General features: G+C 38.6%; 2 protein-coding genes across 5 annotated transcripts; one reads left to right on the forward strand and one right to left on the reverse strand.

The window, feature by feature from the left end:
• The first annotated feature begins 1,059 nt into the window (after window positions 1-1,059).
• Window positions 1,060-17,488, forward strand: acvr1l (activin A receptor, type 1 like). Of its 2 annotated transcripts, none has more exons than XM_022677883.2 (11): window positions 1,060-1,199; window positions 3,044-3,104; window positions 4,937-5,016; window positions 6,527-6,775; window positions 8,063-8,274; window positions 8,467-8,566; window positions 8,706-8,852; window positions 9,491-9,766; window positions 10,714-10,911; window positions 10,995-11,125; window positions 13,113-17,488. In XM_022677883.2, the coding sequence occupies exons 3-11, from the start codon at window positions 4,950-4,952 to the stop codon at window positions 13,245-13,247; spliced, it is 1,515 nt and encodes a 504-aa protein (XP_022533604.2). In that variant the 5' UTR covers window positions 1,060-1,199; window positions 3,044-3,104; window positions 4,937-4,949; the 3' UTR covers window positions 13,248-17,488. The 2 variants fall into 2 exon arrangements, with proteins under 2 accessions (XP_022533604.2, XP_022533605.2); XM_022677884.2 differs by having other exon boundaries at window positions 13,474-17,488.
• On the reverse strand, window positions 16,946-27,142 carry d2hgdh (D-2-hydroxyglutarate dehydrogenase). Of its 3 annotated transcripts, none has more exons than XM_022677880.2 (10): window positions 27,042-27,142; window positions 24,963-25,250; window positions 23,737-23,794; window positions 23,491-23,630; window positions 22,494-22,687; window positions 21,516-21,684; window positions 21,266-21,409; window positions 21,024-21,166; window positions 19,901-20,066; window positions 16,946-19,242 (listed from the first exon to the last, which is right to left on the reverse strand). In XM_022677880.2, the coding sequence occupies exons 2-10, from the start codon at window positions 25,246-25,248 to the stop codon at window positions 18,980-18,982; spliced, it is 1,563 nt and encodes a 520-aa protein (XP_022533601.1). In that variant the 5' UTR covers window positions 25,249-25,250; window positions 27,042-27,142; the 3' UTR covers window positions 16,946-18,979. The 3 variants fall into 3 exon arrangements, with proteins under 3 accessions (XP_022533601.1, XP_022533603.1, XP_007250775.2); XM_022677882.2 differs by lacking the exon at window positions 27,042-27,142 and adding an exon at window positions 26,145-26,186; XM_007250713.4 differs by lacking the exon at window positions 27,042-27,142 and adding an exon at window positions 26,064-26,154.
• Between the last annotated feature and the right edge of the window lie 657 nt (window positions 27,143-27,799).

Below are 27,799 nucleotides of genomic sequence, written 5' to 3' on the forward strand. Positions count from 1 at the left end.
TTCTCCAATGATTGTAAAAGTAAGTTTGTTTCTGCTACTTTCACTGAACGGCTCACAGTAACTATACCGTAAACATGGTGCTTTTGAGACGTTGCGCCTAGTAAACACAATTCGCTAAAACGAAGAAATATTGAAGTAGAATAAATAATAAAAAGCCTAAAATCAGAGTGGAGGCCTTGCTACAGCTAGCTCACTGTCCCATACAGAGAACTATAATTCCAGCGCACATGCGCAGTTGTAGAGTACATGTAAAACCACTATGAAAATAATATATTTATTTTTCTTTGTTCATTATAACTAATTACCTGTTTTTGTATTGCATTTATGTAATATATCAGTTGTACACGATAAATGACACAATCCGTTAAAAAAATAAATAAAGTTTACATATTATTAAAATAATAAATAATTTTCTGAAATTAACAAATCATTCCCTAAAATAGAAAATGCACTCAATTGAATAGCTATAAGAGAAGGTTAAACTTGGGGTACGTTCACATTGCGGGACTAAACTGACTAAAATCTGATTTTTTTGCTCAATGTGGCTCAGATCTGATTTTTTCATAGCTGTGTGAATGTGCCAAATCCTTTTTTTTTTTTTATCAGATCTGAGTCACTTTGGCCTCGTTCACATTTAAAGCCACATTGCTCAAATCATATTTTTTGCTTAGATCGGATTTGGATATGCATGTATGCATTTATATGAATAAATGCATACATGCATGAGCATGTATGCATTTGGCTTTTAATGTGAACGTGGCCAAAGTAACTCAGATCTGATAAAAAAAATGGATTTGGCACGTTTACACAGCTATGAAAAAATCAGATCTGAGCCACATTGAGCAAAAAATCAGATTTGAGTCACTTTAGTCTCGCAATGTCATCAAGATCTGATAAAAAAATCGGATTTTAGCAATGTGACTTGTGAACATTTGAATGTAGCCTTTGTTTATAAACGTAAGATAACAGAGAGCTGTTTATCTGTGTTGTTTTTGCCTGTACAGTTTGCCTACATTACCCACAATGCCGCGCTGCTCCGTTACTGTTGTTTACGGTGACGTCTCTGTGGCTGGTCTCTGTGCAGTATCCGTGGGTGGCGCTCCATCTGCTAACCTCCTGATCTGCTCCCAGCTTTCCCCTGCAGGAGCGGAGCTCAGCGCCGGGCTGGGAGCGGCACTGTGTGGATTATATGCTCTGAGGTGAGGACAGACCCGTGCTGTTATTTATTAGAGTTATTATATTAACAGGAGGCTGAGGAGAAACAGGAGCGGCGGGCGGAGCGCTAGGTTAGGTTAGCTAGCGGGGAGCTAGCCTGGCTAATCAGCCCGCCGGTGTTCTGTCGACATGTGTTACCTTGTCAAACCGTGCTACCCTAGTGTTTATACAGCTTTGGAAAAATTAAGAGACCACTTCAGTTTCTCTGATTTTGCTACTTATAGATATATGTTTGAGTAAAATGAACATGTTTTTTTTTTATTTCAATAAGCTACCGACAACATTTCTCCCAAATTTAGAAATCAATATTTGGTAGAATAATCCTGTTTTTTATACATTTTGGCATGTTCTCCTCCACCATTCTTACACACTGCTTTTGAAAAACTTTATGCCTTTACTCCTGGTGCAAAAATTTAAGCAGTTCAGTTTGGTTTGATGGTTTGTGATCATCCATCTTCCTCTTGATTATATTCCAGAGGTTTTCAATTTGGTAAAATAAAAAAACTCATCATTTTTAAGTGGTCGCTTATTTTTTTCCAGAGCTGTATATAGAAATGAAGCAGCATATTAGAGCATGTTTCCAGTAGAATTCCCAGTAGCTGTAGCGTTTGTAACAACAATGTTTTTTTATTATTTATTTTTTTATAATAATTATTGTATTTTTTATTATTATTAATTTCCATTAACCATTTTTTTGAAGTGACAGTGAGTCTTTTGTAACAGATTTATTATTAAAAAAACACGATAAATAATTAATAAGTGTAGGCCAGTGCATGCGCAGTGCCATTACGAAGCACGTATCGATGGCTAGCATAACTCGACACAACACAGGGCTCAACGCTGACTGACTGTAGCCTGCTGTAGCTAAAGCTGCAGAAACGGGGGCTATCAGTATTAGACAGTTAGCTATTTGGGTTTAGACTGCAGGAGGAACGCTGTTAGTAGCGCTTGAGGTGAGTTTTGGGGTTTAATAAACGTTAACGTTAGAGTAACGGTTCAAGCTTGCACCAATTAGCGACGCTAGCTAGCTAACTTACCAAAAGATGTATTTCTCACAGAGTGATCTATTTTAAGCGTTTATTTGTTTTATTATTGATAATTATGGCTTACAGCCAATAAAAACCCAAACATCAGTGTCTCAGAAAATTTGAATATTAAAAAAGACCAATTAGTACTTTTGGCAGTGTGGGCAGTGTACCAAGTCCTGCTGGAAAATGAAATCCGCATCTCTATAGCATTTGTCAGCAGAGGGAAGCATGAAGTGCTGTAAGATTTTGTGGGAAAACAAAACTGCACTGACTTTGGACTTGATAATAAAACACAGTGGATCAACACCAGCAGATGACAGACATGTCTCCCAAACCATCACTGATTGGTGTAAACTTCACACTAGACCTCGATCAGTTTGGACTGTGTGTCTCTCCACTCTTCCTCCAGACTCTGCTCCCTTGTTTTACAAATAAAATGTAAAATTTACTGATGATCAGTGATGGTTTGGAGAGACATGTCAAGTCCAAAGTCAGTGCAGTGTTTTCCCCGGAAAATCTTATAAAATGCCATCCTGATCCACGTCAGGAGGAGACAGGAGGAAAGGCCTAGGAGGAAATTTAGAGTTATTAAGTTCGATTTCCTTCAGATTATGCCAGGTTCACACTACACAATTTTAGTCCATTTTTTCAGTCTGCGACACTTTTTCGTTGATTACTGACAAAAACTCTGCACAGTCCTTTTCCATAGACTCTAACTTATTATCAGCAGGAACTGTCTAATTGTGTGAAATTAGATAAGGACCTTCAGTAATGATTCTCTCTCTATCTTTCATTTTCAGGAGATGACTGTGCTGGAGAGGATTGATGGCTGTGCAGATGTATATATAAGGATTCATACCAGTAAGATCTGCTTATTAGTTCATGTATTTATTGCAGATTTTAAATACACTATATATATATATATATATATATATATATATATATATATATATATATATATATATATATATATATATATATATATAGACTATATCCTTTTCAAGAATTTGCCCCACTGATGTCACAATATGTTTATACAGCTCTGGAAAAAAAATGAGACCACTTAAAAATTGAGTTTCTTTTTTTTATTTCACCTGATTGAAAATCTCTGGAATATAATCAAGAGGAAGATGGATGATCACAAGCCATCAAACCAACAAACTGAACTGCTTGAATTTTTCACCAGGAGTAAAGCAGCATAAAGTTATCCAAAAGCAGTGTGTAAGACTGGTGGAGGAGATCATGATGCCAAGATGCTTGAAAACTGTGGTTAAAAACCAGGGTTATTTTACCAAATATTGATTAATGAACTCTTAAAACTTTATGAATATGAATTTGTTTTCTTTGCATTATAAAGATATACCTATAAATAGCTAAATCAGAGAAACTGATTCAGAAACTGAAGTGTTTTCTCAATTTTTTTCCAGGGCTGTGTATAGTATATATTGTGGAAATATCATGATACGATATGTTTACAATTTTAACCATCCCTAAAGCATTACACAAGCCCTTTTTAGAGGGCATTGTTAATGATACACAGTGTTTTCTCCTTCTAAATAAAAGAGGTTTTAATACGAACACCAATTGTCTTTGAAATAACATTGACCTCGTTATTAAAATTGTGCTTTAAAACATTCCTAGAGTGCTTTTTCAATCACTGAAGACATTCATGCTTTGGTGTTTCTTTCTGACATCCTGAGAAATCACTAGGAATTACTGTCCGCTTGGCCGTAATGTGTAAGGAGTCAATTTAGCGAGCGACTGGGAATGGTAATTGCGCTCAGTGTTCTCCAGCGAATGATTAAATCTTTCCACATAAAAGCTTTAATGGTGCCCCTCCAACCCCCACCATATCAACCATTTCTATCTTTTCACAGTGTGTCGCTCTGCACCAATCGCTTTGATGCCATTCAGAACCAAGCCTTTTACTTCCTGGTTGCTGTATAGAATTTATAGATATACAGCTCTAGGAAAAATTAAGAGAGCACTTCAGTTTCTGAATCAGTTTCTCAGATTTTGCTATTTATAAATATATGTTTGAGTAAAATGAATATTGTTTTATTCTATAAACTACAGACAACATTTCTCCCAAATTCCAAATAAAAATATTGTAAGTTAAAGCATGTATTTGCAGAAAATGAGAAATGGCTGAAATAACAACAAAAAAGATGCAGAGCTTTGAGACCTCAAATAATGCAAAGAAATTCAACAAGTTCATATTCATAAAGAGTTTTAAGAGTTCAGAAATAATCAATATTTGGTGGAATAACCTTGGTTGTTTTTTGATCACAGTTTTCATGCATCTGGGCATCATGTTCTCCTCCACCAGTCTTACACACTGCTTTTGGATAACTTTATGCTGCTTTACTCCTGGTGCAAAAATTCAAGCAGTTCAGTTTGGTTTGATGGTTTGTGATCATCCATCTTCCTCTTGATTATATTCCAGAGCTTTTTATTAATTTGGTAAAAGTCAAAGAAACTCATCATTTTTTATTGGTCTCTTATTTTTATTACTATAGGAGGACAGTAAATGCATTGATAGCTGCATTATTCGCTTCAGCCAGAGTGTCCCTTTAAGAATCGCATTAGTCCAGAGTCTCGTAGTGCTCCTCAGTTCAGCAGACAGATCTTCTTGCAGGTTGTGGATCTAGGCTAAGCATGTGCATCTCTAACTCGCTGTCTCTCTTCTCCAGTGCAGTGAACCAAATGGGTCATTGCTGCACCCGAGTCATTTTCCTCCTGCTGCTCCAGGCGTTGCAGACGTTAGCTGAAGGTAAGGATTTCTCACAGGCTTCCTTCAACATGAAAAGACAGTTTATGATTCTGTGTTAAATAGGGGTGTCACGATTCTCGAAATCCTCGATTCAGATTTGCGGGAGGGATCGTTGATCATTTTTTTACTTCGATGCTCAAGACCATGACATAATTTCGATCGATTTCGATGAAATATCGAAATCGTGACACCCCTATGCTGTAGCCTGACATGCTTTGTATTTCTGCAACTATTGACTAAATTAGTAATCAAATAATCTAATTAATCATGATTATTTTTATTTTTTATTTTTTTATTACAACCTCCATTTGTGTTCCCCATTGGTGAGACTACCAATCCACTGGATGTTTTACTGCATCTCAACAGCTAAACTTTTAGAGCTCTATAGAGATTGTGCAGGACATTGACTAATGCCCAGATCAGACTACACAAATTTAGCCTGGTTTTGACCCGATTTCGTTTGAATCGATCTGAATTTCAGTGTTGCGAGCGACAAAGGTCCGTGTAGTGGGACATAGTCACATAGCCATCGGAGCATTCGATAAAAAAAAAAAAAAACTAGAATGTTTGTTTTTTAGAAATGTTTGTATTTTATCGCCTAGTTTGACATGCTCCGCGACCTGCTCCCTGACTCTGACCAATAGGTAGACAAAGCGTTCTTTGGCGCACAGATAGAAACATGGTGGAAAAAAAGCAGGACTGTGCTCCTGCAGTTTGCTGGACCAGTTTTAAGAATACAGAAATTTTTAAGAGTACAAAATTCAATATCTGGTGAAATAACCCTGGTTGATTTTTAATCACAGTTTTCATGCATCTTGGCATCATGTTCTCCTCCACCAGTCATACACACTGCTTTTGGATAACTTTATGCCTTTACTCCTGGTGAAAAATTCAAGCAGTTCAGCTTGGTTTGAGGTTTGATGGCTTGTGATCATCCATCTTCCTCTTGATTATATTTCCGAGGTTTTCAATTTAGTAAAAATCTAAAAAAAACTCATCATTTTGAAGTGCTCTCTTATTTTTTATTTTTTCCAGAGCTGTATATACTGTGTTGCCAAAACTATCCACTCGCCTGCATTGCTGGGTTTGATAATGTGAGGCTGGGTGGACCTGCTTAACCTTGGAAACTCATTTCATGAAGTTCTCTACGCTCTACTTTTCTTGAGCTAATCTTCAGCTACATGAAGTTTGGCATAATTAAGTGTTTGCTTTTATACTTTTGCAAATATAATGTGTATAAATAAGTATATAAATCAACATTTAGTCATTATATGTCTAATTTCAGTCTGCTAGTTTGTATGAAACTGTATTCTGAGCTCATTGAGGGACATCTAAAAGTTTCCCTGGTTTGTGAACTTGTATTGGAGGTGATTGAAGCAGGACAAAGGAAATAAACAGGCTGAATTATCTGTCATGAAACACTTATCTATAAGTATTCACGTCACTCTATTCTCTGCTCCTCTTCCTAAACTGATTGCTCTGTTTTCTCCACGATTGTGTGTTTCTCCAGATGGGTCTATTGACTGTGTGTGTGTGGGCAGCGACTGCATGTCGCAGCTGTGTAAGGGAGACCACTGCTATGCCTCCGTGACCGTCAGCAACGACGTGCCCTCGTTCCGTCGTGGGTGTCTGATTGGCCCTGAGAGCAGGCACATGACCTGCTTGTCCGGCCCCTCGGCTAATCGCGCGGTCGAGTGCTGCTCTCAGCCCATGTGCAACGTCAACGCCACGGTGGAGTCTCTGCTCCAGCTGCTCACCAGTAAGATTGTGACTCGACTATGAGAAATTGCTTTTTCTAAACAAAGCATGTCCTTAGTTTTGACAATATACACACAGTGACATGCAGTTATTTGTGGATTACCTATCTAAATATCTGACTGTGTGAATAGCTCAGTGATTAACCTTCAAAAGTAAGGATTAAATATTCTTTTCAACATCTAATCATGGTTTATTTAGCTTTAGTTCAATTTTAGAGGCAAAAAAGCAACAAAGTACCAAAGAAACGTGCACAAAAAAAATCGTAACTCATAAGATGTGTTTTTACTGCATGGTACCTTTTACTATTCAACTCTGCTTGCTCTTTTTTGTTGCCTGATAGCTTCACCCCCCCCCCCCCCCCCCCCCCTTCAAAAATTAGCTGGTGATGTAGCAAAACTCAAAAAGTCACATTTGTTACCTTAGGTCTGAGAATTTGTAAAAGTTATCCGTAAAATAAAAGATTAATCTAAGACTCATCTAACATTTTTTATCTACAATGAGAGAGAGAGAGAGAGAGAGAGAGAGACAGACAGACAGACAGACAGACAGACAGACAGACAGACATACAGACAGTAAGAGAGAGACACACAGTAAGAGTGAGACAGACAGACGAGAGAGAGACGCACACAGTAAGAGAGAGACACACACACAGTAAGAGAGAGAGACGCACACAGTAAGAGAGAGAGACGCACACAGTAAGAGAGAGAGACGCACACAGTAAGAGAGAGAGACGCACACAGTAAGAGAGAGAGACGCACACAGTAAGAGAGAGAGACGCACACAGTAAGAGAGAGAGACGCACACAGTAAGAGAGAGAGACAGACACAGTAAGAGAGAGACAGAAAGAGAGAGACACACACACAGTAAGAGAGAGACGCACACAGTAAGAGAGAGAGACGCACACAGTAAGAGAGAGACACACACACACACAGACAGAGAGACACACACAGCGAGAGACACACACAGAAATAGAGAGAGAGAAACACAAAGAGTGAGACAGACAGAGACACGGCAATACTGAGAGAGAGAGAGATGCAGAGAATCACTGAGACGGAGAGAAACTTTGAAAAGAGAGAGAGAGAGAGAGACGCTTAAAGTGACGCAGAGAGAGAGAGATGGCCCAATTGATGTTGTTTTAGCAACACTATGGATTCTCCAAGTTGTCTCTCATTAGGTCTTTAGAGATGTAGATGTTTCTTAATGTTTTATTTATTCATCAAACTTGAGTGCTTAAGCTTTAAGCATTGAGAAGCTCGATTTCACTCTATTTGATTCTCCATTTCTGCAGATCCAGAGGGTGAGCCTGTGCGCTATCGAGTGGAGACCCTGGTGCTGTTCGTGCTGGGTCCCTTTGTGGTTCTGGCTCTGCTGGCCACTCTGGCGGTGCTGGTCTGCCGCAGGCTCCACCCGGGCCGGCTGGAGAGACTGCACGAGTTTGACCCGGAACAGGGCGCCATCGACGGCCTCATTGCCCCCAGCGTGGGGGACGGGACCCTGGCGGTACGAGATTAACCTGCTCCTGTTTCCTTATACAGATACATCTGATCAGCTAGGAGATTTTGTAATGTACAATGTTCACTTCTTTCATTTATCTGTAAAGTTATGAGAATACATGCAGAGTACAATAAATAATATGTATTAGCTAAAGTAGCATTTATTTTAACTCTTCTTCTGTTGTTTAATGCTTTGCAGGATCTATTGGATCACTCCTGCACGTCCGGCAGTGGATCAGGACTGCCCTTCCTGGTGCAGAGGACCGTGGCCCGTCAGATCAGTCTGGTGGAGTGTGTTGGTAAGTGAGCCACTTGTTGTCTAAGAAAACTTCATTTATTACACATATCTAGAATGTATTTACTCAGATTTTTTTTTTAACATATGTTTATTATTTATTTTATTTTTGTATGTGAATGGTGTGTGTTTTTCCTCCCCAGGGAAAGGGCGGTATGGGGAGGTATGGAGGGGACAGTGGCAGGGAGAGAATGTAGCTGTGAAAATCTTCTCCTCTAGAGATGAGAAGTCCTGGTTTCGGGAAACCGAGATCTACAACACTGTTCTGCTGCGGCATGAAAACATATTGGGTGAGCCACACCTGTTTGCTGTATGTGATACGTTAATGTGTTAATTTTTTTTGTAAAAGTCCTGAAAAGTTTTTGGAAAAGTCATGAAAATTTCTACAAAAAAAATCTACAAATCTTTTTTTTTTATCTATCAATGGAGAAAAGCTATTTGAGCTAACAAATACAGTAATTTAGCCCTACATAAGGAAGCTTTTAGGATTTTACACACATTTTATTATTGAAGATTGTGTGTCAGCATTGCTTAAATAATTGTTTTATATCAAATTAATTTTAGGCCTACTGTACTCAATTTTGATCATACTTTTAACAGATTTTTGGTTTTATTGTTCAATTTCTACACTGATGTTTGAAAAATCATATGGTCATAAAATTTGCCTTTCCTAAGTTTTAATAAATAAAAAAAAGAATAGCTATGTGTTTTTTTTGTGTGTTTTAATTGTATTTAATTGTGTTATTTTAAGCTAAGGGATGCTTTAATAAACTTAGGATCAATACAGTATCTATCCATCTATCGAATAGAAAATGTATATGTGAAAGAATGACTGACTATCAACTGGAATATTTTTTTTCTTTATATGTATAAGTTTATGATTTTAAGTAGATTTTTTATCACTGTTAAATGTCTTTTATGTCTGTAGGGTTCATGGCGTCGGACATGACCTCGCGGAACTCCAGCACCCAGCTGTGGCTGATCACGCACTACCACGAGAACGGCTCGCTGTACGATTACCTGCAGCGGGTGGCCGTGGACATGGCCCACGGCCTGCAGATGGCCGCCTCAGTGGCCAGTGGCCTCGTGCACCTGCACACTGAAATATTCGGGACGGAGGGTAAGCCGGCCATCGCCCACCGGGACCTGAAGAGTAAGAACATCCTGGTGAAGAAGGACCTGCACTGCTGCATCGCTGACCTCGGTTAGTTAATATGTGTCTTTATATCATATATATATAAATCAAACTGCCAATCGTTGGGGACCAAGCACTGAGAGTCACTATGGAGCCAATAGAGCTCAAAAGAGCAGTGTTTTAAAATGCTTTTGTTTATAATTAAAATAGTTTGTGCTGGGTCAGGTTCAGGTTAAGGTTTGGGGACATGGTGTAAACACTAAAATGCATACCACAGAACACCTCCCATTAATAACGTAGCTAAGGCTCATTGCGTACTACACCAAATCAACAAGCTCAAACTAAACGTTTTTTTTTTTGCAAATAAATTAACTTATTTTTATATTTGAAATATATTTTGTACCCTGCAAAATACAGCTTTGGAAAAAATTAAGAGACCATTTCAGTTTCTGAATCAGTTTCTCTGATTTTGCTATTTATAGGTTTATGTTTGAGTAAAATGAACATTGTTGTTTTATTCTATAAACTGCAGACAACATTTCTCCCAAATTCCAAATTAAAATATTTCAGAAAATGAGAAATGACTGAAATAACAAAAAGATGCAGAGCTTTCAGACCTCAAATAATGCAAAGAAAAAAAGTTAATATTCATAAAGTTTTAAGAGATCAGAAATAATCAATATTTGGTGGAATAACCCTGGTTTTTAGTCACAGGTTTCATGCATCTTGGCATCATGTTCTCCTCCACCAGTCTTACACACTGCTTTTGGATAACTTTATGCCTTTACTCCTGGTGCGAAAATTCAAACAGTTCAGCTTGGTTTTTCCCTACTGAAGAAAAGCAGAATGATGCTGCCTCCACCATGTTTCACAGTGGTGATGGTGTTTTCAGTGCGATGAGCACATTTAAGTCAAAAAGCTCAGCTTTTAGGGAAAAAATAACGAGGTTAATGTGGGAGATTCAAAATGTACCACCAGTTCTAGAATTACCTAAAATTATTTCCTTCTCTTTCCAGGCCTGGCAGTCACCCACTCTCAGGCAGACAATCAGCTGAACGTTGGGAATAACCCCAAAGTGGGCACCAAGCGCTACATGGCCCCCGAAGTGCTCGATGAGTCCATTCAGACGGACTGCTTTGACGCCTACAAGAGGGTGGACATCTGGGCCTTTGGTCTGGTGCTGTGGGAGATCGCTCGGCGCACCTACAGCAACGGTCAGCCACCTTTTCTTTTTAAAATGCTGACGTTGTCAATGCTGCTGAATTAACAGTGATTAACAGTCCTTTGTCTGTTTTAGGGATCGTGGAGGAATACAAGCCTCCATTCTATGACCTGGTGCCTAACGACCCCAGCTTTGAGGAAATGCGCAAAGTGGTGTGTGTGGAGCAGCAGAGACCATTCATCCCTAACCGCTGGTTCTCAGATCCGGTACGCATCACTTGAGTATTACTATCACTATTACGTCTATTTTTGCACATAAGGCGCAATGGATTATAAGCACATTTTATGCGACACTAGTAACTAGTAGTTGGAACAGTCGCCAAGATTTTCTTCTATATTCAGCAGGTCTCGCCTTAAGCTAAGCTAAGTTAAGCTAAGTAAACAAAGCTGTAATTCTTAAAAAAAAAACAAAAAAAAAAAACATCTCATACAAACAAACAAATCAACCGAGCACAGTATGTTAATCTACACAGATTTCTCTCCTGAAAACTGTTTATTTGGGTGAGTAAAGCACTTCCGTTTATTTACAGTAAGCTTAAATTTCCTAAATTTCGCTAAAGCTGCAGCATTAGCATGTGTTAGCATTGGCTAACGCCACTCGACAGAGTTTCACTGAGAAACCCTGAGTGTTCCAGTAAGTTAGGGTGATATTAGCTAGGGATTTGTTCCAGGTAGCTTGTTTTAACATAGTAAACACGCAGACTACAGTCCAATATAATCACCTCTGGACGGCCAAAGAGCTAGTGCTTCTTCGCACGGCTAGCAGCTAATGCTAATAGTGCTGGAGAACTAAACCGAAACTCCTGTATAACGCTGTACTTCAGCAGAGTGGCTTTACTGCTCCTTAATACCTGACTGGTAGAATTCATACATAAGGCGCAACGGATTATAAACGCATTTTAATGCGACACTACTAATTGAAACAGTCACCAAGATTCTCGCCTAAAGCTAAGCTAAGTTGAGTAAACCAAATTGTAATTCTTAAGAAAAACATCTCAGACGAACAAACAAATTAAACGAGTGCTGGATGTTAATTTACACAGATTTCTCTCCTGAAAACTGTTTATTTGGGTGAGTAAAGAGCTTCTGTTTATTTACAGTAAGCTTAAATTTCCAGATTTCCACTAAAGCTGGAGCATTAGCATGTGTTAGCATTAGCTAATGCCACCCGACAGAGTGATATTAGCTAGGCATTTGTTCCAGGTAGCTTGTTTTAACATAGTAAACACGCAGACTACAGTCCCATATAATCACCTCTGGACGGCCAAAGAGCTAGTGCTTCTTCGCACGGCTAGCAGCTAATCCTAATAGTGCTGGAGAACTAAACTGAAACTCCTGTATTAAGCAGCAGTACTTCAGCAGAGTGGCTTTACTGCTCCTTAATACCTGACTGGTAGAATTCATACATAAGGCGCAACGGATTATAAACGCATTTTAATGCGACACTACTAACTACTAATTGAAACAGTCACCAAGATTTCCTTCTAAATTCAGCAGGTCTCGCCTAAAGATAAGCTAAGCTAAGCTAAGTAAACAAAAGTATAAAAAGAATTAAAATAATTATCTCACACAAGTAAAAAAAAATCAATCAAGCACTGGATGTTAATCTACACAGATTTCTCTCCTGAAAACTGTTTGAGTGAGTAAACCGCTTCCGTTTATTTACAGCAAGCTTAAATCTCCAGATTTTCACTAAAGCTGGAGCATTAGCATGTGTTAGCATTGGCTAATTCCACCGACAGAGCTTCACTGAGGAACCCTGAGTGTTCCAGTAAGTTAGGGTGAAATTAGCTAGGGATTCGTTCCATTCTACAGTCTGATATACTTACCTCTAAACGGCGAAAGAGTTTGTGCTGTGGTTACCGGCTAATGCTAATGCTAATGCTCCAGCACTGCCAGCTGGGGTTAGCAGCAGACTACAGGTCGATAATACTCACCTCTAAATGGCCAAAGAGCTAGCTCTTAGCACAGTTAGCCACTGATGCTAATACTGCTGGAGAACTAACTTGAAACTCCCGTATAACGTGGTACTTAAAGGTTTTTAAGTGCGCCTTATATTCTGAAAAAAAATTCACTAGGTTTATTAAGGTGCCACAAAGGAGACGTGACGTATACCTGACGTATGCAATTGAGTTCTTTAGCTTCCATGTTCTTTAGCTGTGTGTGTGTGAATGTGTGTGTCTCTCTCACTCAGACGCTGTCTGCTCTGGTGAAGCTGATGAAGGAGTGCTGGTATCAGAACCCGTCGGCTCGGCTCACGGCGCTGCGCATCAAAAAGACTCTGGACAAAATCCACAGCTCCTTAGAGAAGGGCAAGCCAGACTGCTGAGGCCTCCAGAAGCAGGAGCATCAGACACTGGAACTGTGTTTTTACTGTGGGCCTGATGTTCTACATCATACTGGGACATTCTGGGAGCATCACCCGGGTCAGGAAGGAGAAGAGCTTACCCTTGATCTTCATAAATCAGTACAGAAACATTTTTTTTTTCTGTAATTTGTTTGTGTTTCTTACGGTTTCTCTTTTATCTTCCAAAACATTAACTGACTGGCTCCAGCAACAGGATTGGACGGTGGCCGGACTGTTTGAGCCAATAGAATAAAAGCGAAGCAGTGTGTTTTCTTCCAAGAATGTGGATTAAACTCCCAACATCTGACTGATGCACTGAGATGCACTCTTCTAGATCCTGGATCTTTGAAGCTTTGCCTTCCACTTCCTGTAACAGAAGCTCACAACCAGATGGAGGAGATGATGGTGATTCTAAAGCACTATCTGGACGGGATTAGTTTCTCAGGGGGACATCTTTAAAAAAAAAATAATAAATTAACAGGAGGACCAGTGAGTTTTTAGGCTTTCTCAGTCACCTGACATGAGGTGTTCAGTAGCTCCTCCATTTCCACTCGCTTTTGTGTTTTTAAGTGGATCTCCGTGGAAACGCCCAAGCGCCCGAAGTGTAATTATGGTGCACGGCGGTGAACAAATAGCTATTTTATTATTAAACGCAAGGTGATGAAACTCAGAGATGTGCGTCCGGACTGGAATAAAATTAACGGAGGACCACGGAAGAGTTCAGAGAAAAACAGTAGATAATTCAGCCTGTAATTTTCTTCTCAGAGGATGTCTGAGAAAAACACGTACATGGTCGTTCCGGACAGGAATAAAATCACAGAGGATAACCCCCCCCCCCATAAAAGCGAAAATTACCCCAGGACCCCCTGAGAAACTAATCCCGTCCGGATAGGGCTTAAGGCTTGTTTGCTATAACTTGGATGTTATGGAACTAATCCTGGATCCCAACCTTGGATATATATATATTTTTTTTTAGATTTTGATACGTTTTTTTTTTTATTATTATTATTATTTAATGATCATTATTCTAGACAGTTACACTGGATAAGACTAAACGAATACAACAGACACTACATCATGACCTGCTTCAGTACTACACTACTGCTGTGCTTTTGGGACAGAACTGATCTGAACTCAGTCCTCCACACTGTTTGTTTGATCTTTGGCCCAGAACTGGGTTTACAGGCTGTTCTCAGTTCAGTGTTTGTTTAGAGCTCTGCTGTAGTTTTTGCCTGTGCCTCTCTCTATCTTCCTCTTCTTTCTTTTCTTTATCCCTTCCTTTCTTTTCTGTCTCTACATATTCATCCCTGCTTTTTTCTGTATCACTTCATCCTGCCCTATTTTTTAATTTCCCTTTCTTCCCTCATACTTTTCTCCCTACATGCATCCCTTCAGCTTTTGTCTCCTTTGTCTATTTTTCCTCTATTCCTTTTCTATCTCTCCCCATCACCTATTCATCTTCCCTCTTTTTCTATCTACTGTCTCATCCCCTGTATTTCTTCCTCCTGCATTTCTCTCTCCCTTTTTTCCCCCAAGTCTTTCTCTGTTCATCCCTCCATCTTTGCCTCTTTCTTCCCTTTTTCTGTCTCTATATTCACCATCCTTTTTCTCTCCCTTCATCCTGCCCTACTTCTTAGTAGCTTTTGTACCTCACTCCCATTTTTCTTTCCCTCTGCTCTCTCTCTTTTTCTCTTTACAGTCTTACCCCTTTATTGCTTTCTCCTTATTCTTTCTCTCGGTATCTCTCTCCATTCATCCTCCCTCCTTTCCTCCTCCTTTTTTATTTTTCTGTTCATCCCTTCATCTTTGCCTCTCCCTCTCCCCTTTTCTGTATCTTTATCCTTCCTTTTTTTCATTTCACTCTTATACTTTTTCTCCCTACATTCATCCCTCCTGCTTTTCTACCTCACTCTTTTTTCCTTTCCCTCTGCTCTCCATGCCTCTTTTCTCTCTCCCATCATTCCTTCATCCACCCTCTTTTCTTTTCTTCTCTCTTCATTTCCTCCTCCATCTTCCTCTCCATCCTTCCTACCTCCTCCACTCCCTTTCTTTTGTGTTTTTCTATTCATCCCTCCATATTGCCTCTCCCTCCCATCACCTCTTCATCTTCCCTTATTTCTCTCTACCCTCTCACCCTATTCTCTCTTCCTCCTCGTTAATTTTCTCTTTCCCTCTCTCTCTCTCCCTGCATTCTGTCTCTCTCTTGCAGCCACACTAAACACTAAGTGACAATCACTGCTGCTGCTGCTGAGTCAGTGCTGCTTTGTTGTTTTGTAGTTTACACTAAATCATGAGCAGGTTTTTCTTTTTCTGTCATTCATCAAGTGTGTCTCAGTCGGAGGGTTGTTCTGTTTTTGTGTGTTTATGTTTTTGCTCTCTGGTTGCAGGAAGAGCAGAGCCGGTGCAATTTACCCTGGTCTGAGTTTCTGAAGATATGAATCTGCTTTATGAAGGACGGAAAGTGAGTGAGTGAGTTGGCAGTAGAAGAGGTAGAGTTTTTTTTTTTTCTTTTGTTAAAGTTTTGGTAGTGTTGAGAGAGTCCGCTTTAGTCTGCAGTAGACGGATGTATTTATAGTGAAGGAGGACGGAGGAGTAGGAGCGTCACTACACAGATGCTGAGCTGTAAACTGTGACTGTAATAGAGTGTTATATATATATATCGTATTTAAAGATAGGAGTAATGTAAGAGTAACGTAGCTCGGCTAAGGCACCGATAAGGCTTCCTCGCCGCGCCGGTTTAAGGCGTGCACGTTTTGGTTTCGTTACGTTCTGCTAATCTGCACTGTGCTGGGGGAGAGGGAGGGGAAAGGGGGCGACAAAACACCCCCTTTCAGAATCGCAAAGCATTTATTATTATTTTCTTTTATATGAATTCAAGCTAAACAATGCCTTATAATGCTGACACTCTCAGCTCAGGGTTTACCTGAGGGCGGGTGATGTTTAAAAGACGTGGGATTCCTCACACTGAGGTCTTATCCACACTTAAGCCCTATCCGGAGGGGATTAGTGTCTCAGGGGGGCGTCTGTAAAAAAAAAAAAATATATATATATATATATATATATATATATATTTCACACTTCTACTCAGTGATAAAACTTCTGCATCCGGATTGCAATTGGGGGAAAAAAACAAAAAAAAAAACAGGACGACCAGTGACTTTTTTTTGGTCACATGACATCGTGTTCAGTAGCTCCTCCATTTCCTTTCGCTGTTGTGTTTTTACATGGTTCTCCGTGGAAACGTGCGCCCAAATTGTAGTTACGGTGCGCGGCAGTGGACAATTAGCTATTTAATTAAACGAGAAGTGGCGAAACTCAGAGATGTGCGTCCGGACAGGACTAAAATTACTCGAGGACCACAAAAGAGTTCAGCGAAAAACAGTAGATAATTCAGCCTGTAATTTTCTTTCAGAGGACGTCTGAGAAAAAAAAAAATCATGGTTGTTTTGTAGGACCCCCCCCCCATAAAAGAGAAAATTACCCCAGGACCCCCTGAGAAACTAATCCCGTCCTGATAGGGCTTTACAGATACAGATATTTCTGAGAACACATGTTTTTCTGTTTGATCTTGAAGGAGTTATGAAAATATTTCTGGTCACATGTAGGACTTCATTTATGATGATTTTTTTTTTATAACAGTTTTTTTTCTTTCTTTTTTTGTCACATTTTGGATTTTTAGATTTTTTTTTATTTTATTTGTTTATTACATAAATGGACTTAAACAAACAACACCAAATGGCAACTTTGTATATACAGAAACTGCTGCAGTTACATTAAGCAACAGTAAACATTTTAAAGAAAAGTTGTGAAAAATAGACTCATGGCACATATACTGTATTACATCTATGAATAAAAGTGCAATTTGTAACTTACCAATTGTCCGAATGCAGCAATTCTTTTTTTTCTTTCAAACAAATCTCCTTTTAGTGATTCCCTTAAAGTTGCTCTGGATAAAAGCATCAGTTAAATGTAATAAATGTGAATACTGATAAGACTATGCTTTTCCTCATTAAATAAATACAGTTTTTGAGCATCAGTCAAATCACTCAAATATACCACATGGTACTGTTGTGCCCTGAATTTTTTTATTTAAAAATTTTGTTCTATGCTTTTGGCTACTGGAAGCACCTGGAAGTCATTTGGACATTTCCACACCAGCTAGTCGGCTATATGCACACACACCCTGATGCTAGTGTGCCAAAAAAAAACAAAAAAAAACAGAAGCATTGTGTGATTTGTAGTACAAATAGAAAAAGAACAAATTCCCAGTTTGTGGAAATGAGATTTTCTAATTTTGTATTCAGTATTTCTATGCATTCTGTGATTTATATCTTAATTCATTCCTCAATTTCGTGATTCTGTCTTTGTTCTCCACATTGCAGAAATATATAAATATAAATCCATCCTGAAATGATAGCATAAGCATGGCACCCCACCAAGGGGAGCTAACAGCTCTCCAAAAGTATGATGTCAAACACTTTAAAAACAAAAAAGGTGCAACGACCAACATAGACCTAAATATAAAGTGATTTTAACTGTTTGTTGTTCAAAAAGCAGGTCTCCATCAGTTCGCTAAAATCTGAATTGTACTATTCTGAAAGCACACACCCTCCAAAACACAGAAAAATTTAGTTTTTGTAGAGTTTTCGAATCCAAATTTGATCTTGAGCATGATTTATCACAGTGTAATAAAAAAACTTAAAGGTGTATGTATTTCATAAGACCTGTCATGCCTTCATGGTTCATCAGTCTCTTACTGCAAATTGTGCAAAGAGCATTTTGTACATTGTACAGTAATTTCAAGCGCTTCTATGATGACCGTATTTTTCGCACTATAAGGCTTTATATACCAGATTATAAGAAGCATTATTTTTAATGTCAAATGAGCGCTAGCTGGTAATCTACACAGATTTCTCTCCTGACAACTGTTTATTTGGGTGAGTAAAGCGCTTTCGTTTATTTACAGTAAGATTAGATTTCCAGATTCACACTAAGGCTAGGTGCAGCAGCATATGCCGCCCAACAGCACTACACTAAGGACAGAGCTACACTGAAGAGCCCTGAAGAGCACTGAAGTGTTCCGGTAAGCCAGGGCGATATTAGCTAGCTGTTTGTCCCACATAACTGAATGGTGAAAAAGCTAACTAGTGCTTACCGTGTTTAGCGGGTAATGCTAATGCTGCTCCAGCAGTGCTAGCCAGGGTTAGCAGCAGGCTCCAGGCTGATAATACTCACCTCTGAATGGATAACGAGCTAATACTTAGTGTGGTTAGCAGCTAATGCTAATACTGCCCCAGTCTCGAGTGTCTGTGCTGGAGAACGAAACTATAGAATTAAACAATAACTCTGTACTCTTTAATGCTTCTTATAACCTGACTGGTAAAATTCATACATAAGGGCGCACTGACGATTTTTTTTTAAATTAAAGGATTTTAAGTGTGCCTTATAGTGCGAAAAACACAGTATGCTGAACGTACTGCAGTTTATTGGTGCTCATGGATTTATGATACATAACAATGTGTTAAATCTAGTGGCCTTTAGTGACAAACTATTGTAGTTTGCATCCAGTTTCAGACAAACAAACAGACAAATTAATACCAATCATTTCTTCAGGACGACAAGTTATCTGGGCCAGCCCTGGTCACAGCCCCAGTTCTCAGAACTAGACGAGTATTGAAAAAAAAGCTCTGCCTAAAGCTCGGGTGAACCTGGGCTCAGCGAACGCTGTCTGGTAGTGTTTTGTAAGGGTTAAGAATCCCTTTAGGATCCAGCATGGCCTTGATATCACCCATGAGAGTCACAGCTTCAGGGGATTTACTGTAGTAGATGTAGTTCCTCTTCTTCAGGCCCAGGCCGTGCTCCGCGCTGACGCTGCCCTGGCACCCGGACGTCCACTCGTACACGTACGGCTCAATCGCCGCCAGCAGCGCTGGGTCCTTCATGGGAGACGTGATGTTCAAGTGGAGGTTGCCATCACCTGTAAGAAGACCGAGAAGATTGATTAGGAGGGCAAATAGCCAGATTAAAGAGTGTGTGTGTGCACCAAAACTAATTTTATTGTTCAAAAACTAATGTTTTTTTTATTTATATATATATATATATATGTATATATATACATATATATATACATATATATATATATATATATATATATATATATATATATATATATATATATGTTTTCATGTTTTACTTTAAAAAAAAAAAAGGGTTATTAAACACTTAACCTTTTTAATATCACTGCAGACAAAGCACAATACATTTACCTCAGCAGTGCTGTTTTAAATCAAGAATTTACTTCAGCAGTGCTTAAGTAACAGGTACATTTATGACTGGACTGGAGCGATATTAAACATTTTGCTGTAGCTGCTTAAAATTCTTCAATAAAATTTCTGAAATTGTTTGTCACAAATTATTCAATCTTTTCACAACTTTAGCAGAACAAAGAAAAAAAATATATATATATATATATATATATATTGTAACTTCCAGACATATTTTTGGTTGCCTAATCTGGGGTGCATCTCTAGTAACCACTCTAGTAACTGTAAACTCATAGCCCGACAATTGGCATCATGCATCATCACACTTCACTCAAACCACATCAATTTGTAAGGCTAAAGGTTTCATCATACCAACATGTCCGTAGCCAACCACGCTTTTGGCTCTGTATCCCAGACGCTTCCTCATGTCAGTGACCAGATCATAGATCTTCTCCACAGGCAGGGAGACGTCATACTTGTAGGTGTACCCATCATGCCTCAGGGCCTCCGTCACCCGCTCCCTCATGGACCAGAGAGCCTGCAGCCAGACAGAAGAGGAAAATGATAAATGAGGATACACAATACAATAACATGTCAGCAGTAAAATGTAATTATTGAAACATGAACAATGATCCACAGGCCTAAACATCGGCATAATTGGCTACAAGATTTATAAGTGTAACTTGTGCAACTTTTTTTGTATGATCACAGTGTGATTTTATACTTTTCTATACTGTGATTATCACAGTATATATATGTGTGTGCGTGTGTGTGTGTGTATGTCAAAACAGCATTTAAAAAAGTAGGTCTAATTCACAAGACTTAGTTTTTTGAGTCTGACCCAACAGGTCTAAGGTTAAAAATCTATACTCTAATTATGATATAGTATTTTTTCTATCATGTATAGAATAGTTATGAATGTAAAAATGATTAGAATATACTGCCCAGTTCGCTGTTTAACTTAGGTGTAGGGCTGGGTATCGTTTTTAAATTTTCTATACCGTTTACCGGTACGATTCTTTTTTTTTTTTGGATACCTTTTTCTAAATTGTAACCAAAAAATACAAAAAATAAATAAATAAAAAAATTCAGCATTAATAATCTCATTCTCATACTGTCTCGATGAGACTTAATTTTTCTGGATCTTGATGGAACAAACTGAGCATGTTTGTGGCGCTTTATTAAAAACAAAAATCATTGCTTGTGATTAAACTACAAATATTTTTTTCTATGCTTATTGCTTTATGCATTTTAGTTTTAAGAGTTCTTTTTAAAGAAAAATCAGCATTAAATTAACGAAAATTTAATTACATTAGTGGTGTCAATCACTTAAAAATGAATTTAATCATTATTTTTTTATTATTATTATTCCTGTATTTTTTTTTGGTTAGGCAGACAGTATTTTTTTTTTTTTTACTGTATTTTACTCTTTTTATCAGGGAATTAAAAGACATATCCTGCTGAAATTAAACTGGACTGCAACATATGACCATACCTTAATTTTAGTCTCTTCTGTCGCAACTGTGCCGTCTATTACAAGTGCAGAAGCCATGACTGTATCTAAGAAGTTGTGCAGTTTCTCCTCATCGTGGGCTGGGGTGGATCCAGCAGTCTCAATAACAATGTAGAACGGGCTTTCTGAAAAAGAAATAACTTAATTATACACTTTAGAAAGACATGGTGTGATATGGTGTGTGTTCCACCATCAACAGGGAGCGTTTACTATTATTCCCGTACCTGTGATGGGATTTGTGAGCTTGAGATGTTCCTCCAGAAGGCTCATGCAAGAGGCGTCCAGGAACTCAAACGCAGAGAGGATTTCTCCCAGCATCCCCCTGCAGATCTGAAACGTCTCCAGCAGGTTTTCGAAGCTGGAGCACCCTGCAGGAACCAGGAAGAGCCAATTTTTAACTTAGTTAAGTTTATTCAAAACAAATAAATCAAAATATACTGAACTTATTTGTAAGAGATGTTAATGAAACAGCACCTAAGAAGGCCACATTGACAGATTTGGGTTTGCGAGGACACAGGATGGACACAGCAGTGACGACCCCGAGCGTTCCCTCAGAACCTATGAAGAGCTGCTTCAGATCGTAGCCTGTGTTGTCTTTACGCAGTGTGGAAAGACAGTCCAATACTCTGCCATCAGCCAGCACCTAGAGAGACAGAGAGAAGACTAGTCACATCTTATGAACTTAAGATAAGATGTCCAGATGTTTGTGGACATCCTTTCTTAAGGACATTGTGCATCTAAACACGCATTCTCGGCAGCTACAAAGAGCTAGTAAAATTTTTTTTTACTGAAGGCACTGCCAATAAAACGGGGTGCTCTGGAGGATTTGCACATTAACTTAAGGTCAAAAATCAGTGTTTTAAAATAAATAGAATATTATATAAGACCAACTGGTATTTTTGGCAGTGTGGGCAGTGTGCCAAGTCCTGCTGGAAAATGAAATCCGCATCTCCATAAAAGTTGTCAGTAGCAGAGGGAAGCATGAAGTGCTGTAAGATTTAGCAGTTTAGACTCTCCAAACCATCACTGATCATCAGTAAATTTTACATTTTATTTGTAAATCAAGGAACTATTACGTCTGGAGGAAGAGTGGAGAGACACACAGTCCAAACTGCTTGATGTCTAGTGTGAAGTTTCCACCAATCAGTGGTGGTTTGGAGAGACACGTCATCTGCTGGTGTTGGTCAACTGTGTTATATCAAGTCCAAAGTAAATCCATGCTTTACTCTGCTGAGAGCTTTATGGAGATGCAGATTTCATTTTCCACACGGCCCACACTGCCAAAAGTACCAATTGGTCTATAATATTATTCTTATTTTTTTTATTGGCTGTAAGCCTTAATCATCAACAATAAAAGAAATAGATCACTCAGTGTGTAATACATCTATATAATTTATGAGTTTCAGCAGTGTTCTAGGAATGACATATCGGCTCTCATAAAGGCCTACGCACCACTTCCAACCCCAGCACTGTTCCTCTGAGGGAGCCATAGCGCAACAGCCGCAGGCCACCAGCATTGGTGGACACATTCCCTCCGATGTGGCAGCTTCCCTTTGCCCCCAGGTCCAGCGGCATGATGAAGTCTCGCTCCTCCAGGTACTGAGATAGGTTCTCCAAAACACAGCCAGCCTGACACGTCAGGATACCTGCCAGAAAGCACAGCAACTGAATCAGAGACAACTCTTGGTGTTCTCTAACAGACCAGTACCCCTTTTTACACTGTTCCAGGATCCACTTTACCAAATTGAAAAACTCTGGAATATAATCAAGAGGAAGATGGATGATCACAAGCCATCAAACCACCAAACTGAACTGCTTAATTTTTTGCACCAGGAGTAAAGCAGCATAAAGTTATCCAAAATCAGTGTGTAAGACTGGTGGAGGAGAACATGATGCCAAGATGCATGAAAACTGTGATTAAAAACCAGGGTTATTCCACCAAATATTGATTATTTCTGAACTCTTAAAACTTTATGAATATAAACTTGTTTTCTTTGTATTATTTGAGGTCTGAAAGCTCTGCATCTTTTTTGTTATTTCAGCCATTTCTCATTTTCTGTAAATAAATGCTCTTAATGACAATATTTTTATTTGGAATTTGGGAGAAATGTTGCATGTAGTTTATAAAATAATACAGCGATGTTAATTTTACTCAAATACCTATAAAAAGCAAAGTTATAGAAACTGGACTTCAGAAACTGAATTGGTCTCTTAATTTTTTTCCAGAGCTGTATAGGGGTTATGCTGATGTGTTAAGGAATTCTTGAGTTAAAAAGCTGAGAAGACGACAAGGTGCAATTTTTGTGTTAAACACGGCACCCAGTGCTGATTGGGTTAAAGTACTAGTACTAATTAAATGGGGTATTGTACAGTTTTTTAATGGCGAAGTATTAAGAACCAACTGAAGAAGCAACTGATTTGCTTTATTGAAGAGAAATCACAGTCATACCTGAGATGCTGTCGAAGGTGAGGACCTGGTTCATGAGTGCTGTGGAGAGAATTATCTCATCAAACACGGGAACACTGCCTCCCACCAGCCCCGTGTTCCCACCCTGAGGACTCACCGCCAGGTTCCACTCATTACAGTACCTGTAACAAACACCAGAACACACACAATACAACTAATATATGATATATGTGTGCCACAGCATAAAAAACACCGTGTATAAAAAGACACAGTGAAAGGAAGTATCACCTGAGTATCTGAGAGACTTCTTCTGTAGTTTTGGGTCTTAATAGAACTTCACTGCTACCTGAACACACAAAAAAGAAACAATAATAAAATGTATTAATTTATTTTTTAAGTAAGAATTGTGTTGAGTGATAGCAAATGAATAACTAGTTACATAACATCATGTGTTACCTCACATCTGAAACACTGTTTTATGACAGCTATAAAAGTTTAAATATAGTTTAAAATATAGAATAAAGGTACAAAGGTATAGAGACACCAGCTTCTTCAGGGATAAGTTGCAGAAACTGTCTCCACTGTCCAGTAAAGTCTTTTGATTTTGATTGCATTTAGCAACTAGAAAGGAAAAGTTTGTGAACAAACTTTAAGTTGGCTTTAAAAAGCATTCTAATAACGATGGGAAATTTGAATTTTCTGTCTTAAAAATGTGAAGAGTGGTTGCTATGCTGTTAACTTTTGGTTAAATGCTAAAGTCTAAAAACTTTTTTCTCAACTTTGGATATTGGAGTGGTGTCCAAAAACATCCTGATGCATGGTTGCTATGGAATCCCCTCTATCTGCTCTCTCTCCCTTTTTTCTTTACCTCTGTCTGCTGCCTCCCACCCCTCTGTCTGCTGCCTCTTCTCTTCTGTCTGCTGCCTCTTCTCTTCTGTCTGCTGTCTTATCCCTTCTGCCTGCTGCCTCTTCCCCTCTGTCTGCTGCCTCTCCTTCTCTTTCTGCTGCCTCTTCCCTTCTGTCTGCTGCCTCTCCTTCTCTTTCTGCTGCCTCTTCCCTTCTGTCTGCTGCCTCTCCTTCTCTTTCTGCTGCCTCTTCCCTTCTGTCTGCTGCCTCTCCTCCTCTGTCTGTTGCCTCTCTCTCTTTATTTGATACCTATCCACCTCTGTCTGCTGCCTCTCCTCCTCTGTCTTTGTGCATTTTCAAATCTGTGTCAGCAATGGGTTTATTTAATAGTAGATAATTAAATTCATTAGAACCCCTTCTAACAAACATTTGGACATTTAGTGGATAATTAAAAATGTATTTATGGTGGATACATGCCAGTATCAGTGTATGGCAAAACAGCCCCCAAAGAAAACATAGTTCACCACTAATTGTCCTATTATCACTACTGTAAAGTAAGAAAATTAGTCATAAAGCATTTAACATCAAAATTTATCCACAGAGTTTAAGGTTTACCGTCTGTCGTGCAACTTCACCTACGAGAACTTCACAAACGCACTCAGACCCACCTTTCACTGACTTCAGCCAGTCAACGTTGCTGGACTCCAGCACATCCGGGTCTGTGATGGTCCTCCCCGGCAGAAGCCGCGTGAAGAAGTCCAGGTCAGCCGGGGTCACCTGAGAGAAAGGCCGCCGAGGAGGAGCAGCACTTGGGGTCTCAGATCCTCCGCCATGGACCCGTCTCTGCTGGATCCGTGCTGTTGCTGTGCATGGGTGTGCTGGACACAGACTGGTGGTGTATCGTAGAAACCTGCTGGTGGACTTCAGCCGGGTCAATCTCTCAAAGACAGCCATAACTGTGTGGTAAAAAAGTAAAACAAAAAAAGCATTAGCTTAGGTTAGCATTAGTGCTGTAAGATTTTGCGGGAAAACACTGCACTGATTTTGGACTGCTGGTGTTGGTCCACTGTTATATCAAGTCCAAGGTCAGTGGAGACTTTTATGGAGAAGCGGATTTCATTTTCCAGCAAGACTTGACACACTGACCACACTGCTAAAAGTACCGATTTGTCTTATATAATATTCTAATAATCTGAGACACTGATTTTTGGGTTTTCATTGTCTGTAAGCCATAATCAACAATCAACAATAAAATAATTAAACGCTTTAAATAGATCACTCTGTGTGTAATACATCTAATTATATAATAAAATGTACTTTTTAATGTTTTTCTAATTTAATGTTTAAGATGCGTTAGTATAATTATCTGTACGTACAACATTTAGTGTGATAAAACTGGCTTCTAATTTAGAATTTTCCTGTTCCACCTTAAATGGTGCAGGAGAATTAATGTAACTGCTGCACCATTTAAGGTGGAACGGACAATTTGAGATAAGCTAACTGGCTAAGTGGTGAACTTTACTCAATTCACTTCTACTGAAGAACAAGTAATCACAAACAATACAGCTATACGGTTTTAAAAGTTTAGTAGTTTTAAATGAATGAATAAAATAACTAAAACCTAAATAATAACATTAGCTAGCGAGCTAACTAACTTGAATTTAGTGGCTAAAGCTTCAATACAAGCAACCCCCTTAACTACCTAGCTAAATAACTAGCTAATAAATTAATATTACTGACTGACAACAAATTTAAAGGGAATCACTTACTGTCAGCTATGATTTTCCATTATTTCCACACTTTATAAATCCCTAAATTCACCTATAATCCACCTACTACTGCCTGCTTACCTTATTAAGCTAACAATCTCTGGAGCTCTGTGAGCACTGGCTGCGTCCCAATTTGCACACCATCAATCTAGCGAGACTAGTTAGCTAATGTGCTTAAACAGATAATGCAATTATGTTTTCCCTGGATTTCCCTCTTTCTTTATAATAATTTGCTAGCTTGTTTATAACTACTATATCTATAAATCTATAGTGCTTTTTATCGTTGCTGATAAATGATACTGATAAATGTAGACTTCCTAGTGTAGTAGTGTATGTAAGGGCAATCGGAACACAGCCATATTGTGGCACTATTGTTATTGAACTTGAACGTCGCCACCTACCGTACAGGAGCAGAATTTGAAGGATTTAGTTTTTTTTTTTTTTAAATCAAGATTAAAAATGGTTTATCCTCTCTTTAAATAACAAAAATAATGGATATATCTCAAAGTTTTGAAGCATCACAATTTCAATTTTACAAATAAAATAAAAATATAATAATTAAAAAAAAAGCTGTGGCGGGTCACACTTATATTTTTATAGAATTATTTATAGACACTTTCTCTGGCTTATGTTTATTTACTTGCTTTTAAAATTCGATGTATATATTTTTGTTGCTGTTCTCTTTTTGTTTCTGTTTATACATATGTACGGTGGCCGAGAAAGCCCAACGCAGTACGAATTGAAAAGCGCTGCAAAAGCACAAAACACATCCATCAAAATTACAACACAGGCGCATGCAAATACAACCACAACACAACGGAAGTGAGTCACAACACAACGGAGTTTTCCCGGGGGACCTTAAAAGAGGCTGTACCAGCTAAGCTGCGTCTTCAGTAACGTCTCGGACTTGTTTGTGAAGCAGAACTTTTAATAATATGCACACAACCGTGGTAATCACAGGTAATAAACATAACTTACTTTTCAGAAGCTTGTTTGCCACTTATTGTCCTTTGTACACAGCTGGTACAGCATCTTTTAAGGTCCCCCGGGAAAATTCCGTTGTGTTGTGACTCACTTCCGTTGTGTTGTGGTTGTATTTGCAGCGCGTTTTTCTATTTGCTGCGCCTGTGTTGTAATTTTGATGGATGTGTTTTGTGCTTTTGCAGCGCTTTTCAATTTGCACTGCGCTGGGCTTTCTCGGCCACCGTACTACATATGGATGTTTCTAGAACTTTTATAAAATAAATAAATAATTGTTCATACAGGGACGGTGTGCTAATTAAATATTAATCATAAAAATAAATAAATAAATAAACAACATACAGGACCAGTCAAAATTCGGACACACCTTATATTCCGTGTTTTTTTTTTTTTTTTCATTATATATTTAGTTATATCTTAGATTAATACTAAAGTCATCAAAACTGGATTATTTAGTAAACAAATAGTGTTGAGTATGTTGTATATTTATGCATATCTTGGCTGGATTTTCTCAGTCAGTTTTATGAGGTAGATTCACCTGGAATTCAGGCTTTCAGTTAACAGCTGTGCTGAACTCATCAAGAGTTAATTACTTGAATTTCTTAATGCGTTTGAGAGCATCAGTTGTAAAGTTGTGAAGAGTTACAGGTATACAGTGAATAGCTCTATTTGAAGAATGTTTTAATAATCCATATTATGGCAAGAACTACTAAACTAAGCAAAGAAAAAAGTCAGTCAGGGAAAAAGGAAGAAAT

This window comes from Astyanax mexicanus, chromosome 8 (assembly GCF_023375975.1).
Source record: "Astyanax mexicanus isolate ESR-SI-001 chromosome 8, AstMex3_surface, whole genome shotgun sequence".
In the NCBI taxonomy this organism is placed as follows: Eukaryota; Metazoa; Chordata; class Actinopteri; order Characiformes; family Acestrorhamphidae; genus Astyanax; species Astyanax mexicanus.

What these genes read in the sequence shown, in the direction of transcription:
- acvr1l (XM_022677883.2), top strand. Translation starts at nt 4,950, where the DNA reads ATGGGTCATTGCTGCACCCGAGTCATTTTCCTCCTGCTGCTCCAGGCG. An exon ending in GTTGCAGACGTTAGCTGAAG is followed by an intron (nt 5,017 to 6,526) that starts GTAAGGATTTCT and finishes GTGTTTCTCCAG; the next exon opens with ATGGGTCTATTGACTGTGTG. An exon ending in GCGGCATGAAAACATATTGG is followed by an intron (nt 8,853 to 9,490) that starts GTGAGCCACACC and finishes TTATGTCTGTAG; the next exon opens with GGTTCATGGCGTCGGACATG.
- d2hgdh (XM_022677880.2), bottom strand. Translation starts at nt 25,248, where the DNA reads ATGGCTGTCTTTGAGAGATTGACCCGGCTGAAGTCCACCAGCAGGTTT. An exon ending in GAAGTCTCTCAGATACTCAG is followed by an intron (nt 23,631 to 23,736) that starts GTGATACTTCCT and finishes TGTTTGTTACAG; the next exon opens with GTACTGTAATGAGTGGAACC. An exon ending in GCTCACAAATCCCATCACAG is followed by an intron (nt 21,167 to 21,265) that starts GTACGGGAATAA and finishes TTTCTTTTTCAG; the next exon opens with AAAGCCCGTTCTACATTGTT.